The sequence below is a fragment of the Ostrinia furnacalis genome, unplaced genomic scaffold (genome assembly GCF_004193835.3).
Source record: "Ostrinia furnacalis isolate ACB-3 unplaced genomic scaffold, ASM419383v2 OfSCF1146, whole genome shotgun sequence".
Lineage (NCBI taxonomy): Eukaryota > Metazoa > Arthropoda > Insecta > Lepidoptera > Crambidae > Ostrinia > Ostrinia furnacalis.
In genome coordinates, this window is record NW_021131385.1 from 67,983 (window position 1) to 75,211 (window position 7,229).

A 7,229-nucleotide genomic window follows, 5' to 3' on the forward strand; every position below is an offset into this window, starting at 1 on the left:
ATAGGGTAAGTCCTTTACGCGGTATAACCGGAAAACCGAAAAAACGCCCCTTTCGGGGGCCCCCACCACTTAAGCACAACTCTGTCGAAGTCGAAAACTTAGGAGAGTCTTAATGGGCAACCAATGAAGCCATTAAAGCAAAAAAATCTTTTGTAGGAATTATTTCCGATTTAATAAATTTTTGTGTTTAATTCTACTGGCCTATAAGGAAACCTTATTTTATGTTGCCTTTGTGTCTAAGTAGAATCATCATGCAAACACTCACGCACTAATTTATATAAAGTTTCACTGTCAGAAACGGCTCTATGGTAAAGTAAGCTTTTAAAAGGGTTTTATTTAGATTGTCCTGTTTGTTTAACCTTTCCCGGTGTCATTCGATAGTCACATCTGTGTAGAAGCAAAATAAATACTACGAGCTTAATTATAAGCCTGTTTTCAGCTAGATTAATTAAACTATACAGGGTTATTTGTAAAACACCATCAACCTTGCAGGAATATTTTAAAAAGCTAAAAAAGTTTGCTATACTCGTACAGTAGAACCATTTGTAGCCATAACGAATCTTGGGTTTTTTTTTCAGGGGGGCCTGACATGCCATGTCCGATGAATCCGATGGATTATTATGAGTAAGTACAGGTTCGTAGCCCAATATCACCTGGGGTCGGCACTGGATCACCCTATAGGTACAGGGTGGAAACGATAATAAATGATCTCACTCGATTATTCCTAAACTATACAAGATATTGAAAAACTGGTCACTGATACTGCTGCACGTTGATTCTATTTAGGTACGAGTACATTAGATAAATATTATAGAATAATGAATAGCAGAACACCTACTTCAAAGCAAACCTAATGAGCCCAATTATCTCCTAACTGGTTCCGCCATAATCTAGCTGAAGGATACAAAATTTATTATTGAATTACCATTATTAGATATCTAGACATACAATACTTACAATTCGTTTACTTTTGTACAATTCTTTTTTTCAATAATAATTACTTCCTCATGATGATGTTACCTATATATAATTCAAATTAATCTCATTGCCGGTTATAAGCGAAGGCTCCCGAAGAGCAAACTAAATAGAGAACTACAGAAATAAGAAAAACATGGCATGTTTTGCACGTATTAAAGAAAAATCAAACGTTGGGCTATCATCTCATAAGCTTGCCGTGCGTGTATTAAATTATTATATAGCTCCTAGTTTAATGTGTGTTGTGTATTTCAGATGAAAATGATTAAAAATATAGAATACGTGGTATTAATAAGTGCAGTATTATTGATAACGAGAAATGTAGATGCACAAACTGAACTTGAAATAAAGAATATAGCAGCCGGAGAATATTCATACAATTATCACACGTAAGTACTACAAAGTTTAGTGTAAATACAGATAGTTTAGATATTTTGTGACATAGATACCTACAATTTTTTAAGAGCCTTAAGAAACAAAAAAAATTGAAAAAAATTAAAGATAAGTTGACGGTCTTCTCATAATATTTAAAGAATTAAGATGTAGCCAACTTGTTTTATCAGGTATGATGGCGGCTTCCAACTTAAAAGTGAGACTGCTAAGCATGATGACAAGGGAGATCTGATAGTCGAGGGCCAGTACAAATATGTAGTTGACAACAAACGATACGTGGTAAGCTACACGGCTGACAAAAATGGCTATCATGCAAAAGTTACCATCGAGGATTATTCACAGTCAGCTGTAAGTAGAACAATATTATGATATTTTTATTTATTTAAGTAATAGCAGGCCTGTTCATCTCCGTGAGTTTACATCGAAAACAAAACACGCACTATGGCCCACCTACAGGATACTATTCGACAAGGCCTCACATACGAGCGAACATTGACTCACGCACACGTGTTCTTGTGCATGATGGAAGAAAATAAAGAAAATGGTGTACTTAATACTGTGCAGTATTTAACTGCCTAAATAATCATAAAAACACAGAATGTACTTTATTAAGTTGCCTCAAGACACTGAGAGGTAAATAAGTAGTTAATATTATTCTTGATAATTCATGCTAAATCATGCATTTCCTCCGCCATTTTCCGCAGTTTGGCACCTCACTTCACATCATTTTACCGAAGCCAGCCCTATAGCTTCGGCGCAGAGCCGATCACTGACGTTTGTCAAGAAAATGGTGCTTGACTCTTGAGACAGGCTAAATTACACCATATTGTTAATGACATTGAGCATACATTTTTTTAAGTACCTTCGCGAAGTAAAACTTCTGTACGTAGTACTTATTATTATTCTGTGGTAATAGGACAATCTTTTGACAAGATTTTAATTTATTATTTAAAATTTTGATAATGTCTAATTTTATACTCGTATTTTTATATTTTGTTTGTTTTTTCTCGAATTTGGCAGATCTATACTATAGAAAATAAATAGATTCTATACAGGGTGGAAACGGTAAGTGAAAGTAAAATATCTCGAATATTTCTAAACTATTATACATACAAGATATCTAAAAACTGGTTACTGAACCTGAAAGTGCTCCATGAGCTGTATTAAACAACGGTATCAATAAATAGGTTACAGAATAAACTGGTTCTAAATGATACTTACTGATACAACGCACTTTCAGGATCAATAAACAGTTTTTCGATATTTTATAATTGTATAGAAATAATCGAGTGAGAGTCATTTATCGCTTCCACCCTGTAGACTGGAATATAAAATTAAAAAAAATAGAGGAACAAAATAATAGGTATTGAATTACCTATTAAACTTCAGTACCTACCTAATAAGAAGATACAATTTTCAAAAAGCTAATGCAAACGATTAATTGAATATTTTTTTTTTTATAGTTTAGTGCGCCCGTCAGCCCTGGCCTATTAGCAACGCTCGTCGGCAAATGATCGAAATTGTAATAAAAATTACTATAACAATAACATACATTTTTAACACTCAACACTTTACCTCTTTTACTTTACTTTCTCATTTTATTAACCTATGGGTCTGTTATCTATGCGGTAGAATGCTACGGGTTTTTTAAAATAATTAAAATAGAATAAACATCATATTTGATATTTTATTATTATACTTAAACCAGACTTTCATTCACAGTATGTCAGTAACAATTTTCCTTTACATTATGCTAGCTTAGTTGATAAGCATTAATTTAATAAGAACTAAAAAACGTATTTCATTAAAGTGTACTAAACTGTTTACCTGTCTGTAAGTATACCTATTTATTTTATTTTTGTAACCGAGGTCAAGACCTAAGCTGAATCAAGTTTCCTTGTTTACGCATAACCAAAATAATCCGTCTTAAGTTATGGAGCGGTATTGATGGCTTATTGCCAATGATCCACCACTCTATTGTTCTTCTTTTCCCACCGGGTCCATGAAAGTTTAAAATATACTAAAATGCTTTATTATTTTTAATGTCGTGGACCTATATGAATTTACATTTATGAAAACAATTGAGCTGTGGACCCTTGAGAATAAGCAGTAATGATTTCTTAGAGTATTTTTTCAAGATAAAGTTTTCTACAATATAATGCTAACGGTTAATTTTGATTAAATTTATGTTTTATTGCAGGTTCAGGTCTCCCTCGACCCGGGTCTATTAGCGACGCTCGTCGGCAAATGATCGAAATTGTAATAAAAATTACTATAATAAAAAAAAGAAATTTTTAACACTCGACAATACCTCTCTTCACCTTTCTTATTTTAATATACAGGCTGTCCCAAAAAGTAGTGTCAAGCCGAAGTCCAGAGGTAGAGCGTCAAGTCGCGGCGATTCGGGTAGCCCTAGTGATGCTCTACCTGGGTTTCAGCTTGACACTACTCTTTGGGACACCCTGTATATTACCTACGTGGTAGATTGTTGAGTAAAAAATTATGAATTGAGTTCTGCCAGTAAATACTTGCCTACGTCAAGACCTAATAAGCTGAATCAAGTTTCATTTGATCACTTCATCATGTGTGTTTTTATTTATTTATTTATGTAAGACTTTATTGCACACACATAAGAATGTTCGGTACAAAATGTTTTTCACTTTCTATCATATTTTTGGAGCTTGAGCAATTTCACGCGTTTCACAACATCTATAAATAATCAACTTGTTCTGAATTTCAAAAGGGAATAGTGAAAAATGCTTTTTGCTGATTGATTATTTAAATTATTTTATTCATGAGGTGTTTACAATGTGCCAAGTTCTTGAATAATTCAAAAGAATCCGTCTTATGTTTATGGAGCGATAATGATTTCTTAGGGCATTTTTTAAGCCTGTTTTTCTCTTTATATGGGCTGTGGGTTATGGTAGCGATCGAGTGTGTGCGCAAGCCTTAAATATACATAATATATTCTGTTCATCATTTTTTAAATTTGACTGGTTGAAATAAATTGCGGTGTCAATGACTGAGACAAGTCCTTGGCGACGCATTGTTAAATAAGGAATGAGGTCCAGACTTGACATTCTTGAATAACTGGATATATAGAGTGGGCAGCGGTCCTGTTCGGCAGTCCGCTTAGATAACCATTGGTGAAGAACATTGTCAACTATGGTGAGTTGATTAACCGGTTATTGATATAATTAAACCAGCTCAGGACAAAGAAACAAATCAGTAAGGAATACAGTTTTATAAAATTCAAGGTAAACTATAAAATTTTATCTCATCTATGGCATGATGACTCTAATTTAGTAGAGATAAGTCCACAAATTAAATACAACAGAATCATATTGCTGTGTTGATATTTTTGCAATGGGTAGTTGAGACAGCGGGAAATTAAGCTAATTTGTATAATTTTACATAAAAACATTTCATGGATCATAAACATAATCATAGCGTTGGTCTAATAACTATTCAATCCCTATCACATTAATTTGCCATTATAGGCATGCAAACATTTCTGTTTCAAGTAATCTATGTTGAATAAATATTTATAGACCTAACAAACATACCTAACATACATTTTAATTTTCAATAAAAGTATCGTATTTTATTTTTATTTTTTTTTGGGATGGACTGTCCCGCTGAAAAAGTATCGTAAAAAAGAAAAAACAATAATGTCAATAATGTCAACAAGTACAAATTATAAAATGGTCATAGATACAATATAATTAAAATAACTGTTAATGGAGATACATTTTTTTATTTTGTAAATAACACATATTTATTTTAAGTATTTTTTAATATAATGCAGTTCTTTGCGAGATAGTTATAGTGTTTTCAAATCCTTACATTTTTGTTTCTGTTAAGCAATAACCTTCTATCGAAAGTGTAGATTTCGTACTGTAGGTATTTCTATAATTTGTTTTATGTTTTAGGTGAAAAATAGTTCGCCAGTTGTAACTCTTGCGATTGCTATATTATGTTATTTGAACGAAGTACACACGTACAACGATAACACGCAAATATATAAAAATGTATACAACAATAATGGATTAGGTGGTTACAGTTTTGAGTGAGTATTATTTTTACTACAGTCAGTTTTTATTCAGTCCTAGGTTCTACTCTACATATTTTAGGATAGGAAAAATAATAAGCACATAGTTATTATTTTTAATTCATTTTATAACAATATATTATTTTACAAACGTAACTTGAAAAACACTATGCAGAAAAACATCTTTGAGTGGAGATACAAATCGAAACTTCTGACCTACTCTAATACGGGACCACCATGTGGTCGTTAACAAAACGTACTTCAACTATCTTAATACATACTTAAAATGGAACAAAGTAACAATGAAAATTTAAAAGAGATGGTTTTAAGAACGTTAGTACATATTGACAAAAGAAAAATAAGTATAAAGTCAGTTTAACAAAGCGTTGACAGAATAATCGTACGTTATGAACTGTCAAACGATAACGATTTCTTTACACAATTCCACCTCAGACTGTAAAATCAATACCGAGACTAAATAAATGAGCTTGCGTGAGGGGCAAATGTAGATAATTATGTCATCTTTTGTCAATACTAACGTTTTTAATATCATCACTTTTAAATTTTAATTCTGACTTTGTTCCATTTTAAGTATGTATTAAGATAGTTGAAGTAAGTTTTGTTAACGACCACCTGGTCCCGTATTAGAGTAGGTCAGAGTTTGGTCGTATAGCTTTAACAGAGATAATTTTTAACACGTTGAATTTCAGGTTTGAAACTTCTGATGGTACCTATAGATGGGAAGAAGGTGGTCGCAGTCCAGACAATGATGGACTGGTCGTGAGGGGAGAGTTCGGGTACATAGATCCAAGAGGCAAGCGCTACTCGGTGCGATATATCGCCGACGCCAATGGCTATCAACTGCAGCCCGACGATGGTGATACACGATTTAATGATAGACGTATAGTATAATTTTAAATAAAATAGTTATCAAAATATCGTTTAGTTATTCTATCTTTAGACTTTGGACTTCTGAATTTCTTAAAGCAAATACTGCAGACTTTATTTTCACAAAATTTTTATATTCCTCTACCGATTCTATCGCCCGTATTCACAAACATTACTATGAGGTTTCACAGTGCGCGTGGACGCACAGGGTGACACGCGAACCAATCATAGAGCTCTATTCATCGCTGTGCGTTCGATTTGCTGCTTCACTTTTAAGCAAGCATCGTTTGTGAATACGGGCGTAATCATCTCTCCTTTGTCACGAAGTAAATTCTTCTCTTTACAAAATTTGCATTTGCATTTAGACCTATCCTATAGCTGATCTTAATAATAAAACTATAATACTGAAATACTAATGAGGTACTGAAGGAGACCAATTACAATTAATCGAGGTTTATTTTTATTGTGAGGCCACTAGGGTCAACTGGTAAAAAAAAATGGTAAATCCTACTTATCTGCATAAACTTAACCTGCATACTTGGTTACCAACCTCTTTAGAATTTGTAAAAAATTACATAGCACATTGTCTACATTGTTCTTTTTACATAATAATAACTATCATGCTCTGAGCAATGTTAATCTCGAATACATAATACTCTCAGTGACGGGTCGTTTAACATCAAACTCGCCTTTAATAAGATATCAAATCTTCTTAACCCAAAAGTAGAAAAAAGTTACATCAATTAACAAAATTAAAACACTTGATTTCAGTGGGCACTAGAACCCACGACCTTACCCACGAATGCAGATAAATACTCGTATGGGTTCGATCCCACGGCAATACAATTTTACAGCATCCAGTAATGCAGGATCCCGCAACACTGGACTGTCGTGTGAATACACATTTAAGTGTGTTTGAAAT

General features: G+C 33.1%; 2 protein-coding genes across 4 annotated transcripts; both read left to right on the plus strand.

Moving 5' to 3' along the window:
• Positions 1-1,071: 1,071 nt before the first annotated feature.
• LOC114351488 (uncharacterized) lies at positions 1,072-3,649 on the plus strand. Of its 2 annotated transcripts, XM_028302728.1 has the most exons (5): positions 1,072-1,147; positions 1,231-1,364; positions 1,539-1,716; positions 2,832-2,890; positions 3,569-3,649. In XM_028302728.1, the coding sequence occupies exons 1-4, from the start codon at positions 1,112-1,114 to the stop codon at positions 2,880-2,882; spliced, it is 399 nt and encodes a 132-aa protein (XP_028158529.1). In that variant the 5' UTR covers positions 1,072-1,111; the 3' UTR covers positions 2,883-2,890; positions 3,569-3,649. The 2 variants fall into 2 exon arrangements, with proteins under 2 accessions (XP_028158529.1, XP_028158530.1); XM_028302729.1 differs by lacking the exon at positions 2,832-2,890.
• A 608-nt stretch (positions 3,650-4,257) lies between these two features.
• LOC114351482 (endocuticle structural protein SgAbd-6-like) lies at positions 4,258-6,365 on the plus strand. 2 transcript variants are annotated; one of them, XM_028302721.1, is made up of 3 exons: positions 4,258-4,536; positions 5,301-5,437; positions 6,130-6,365. In XM_028302721.1, the coding sequence occupies exons 1-3, from the start codon at positions 4,534-4,536 to the stop codon at positions 6,329-6,331; spliced, it is 342 nt and encodes a 113-aa protein (XP_028158522.1). In that variant the 5' UTR covers positions 4,258-4,533; the 3' UTR covers positions 6,332-6,365. The 2 variants fall into 2 exon arrangements, with proteins under 2 accessions (XP_028158522.1, XP_028158524.1); XM_028302723.1 differs by having other exon boundaries at positions 6,157-6,338.
• The last annotated feature ends 864 nt before the right edge of the window (positions 6,366-7,229 follow it).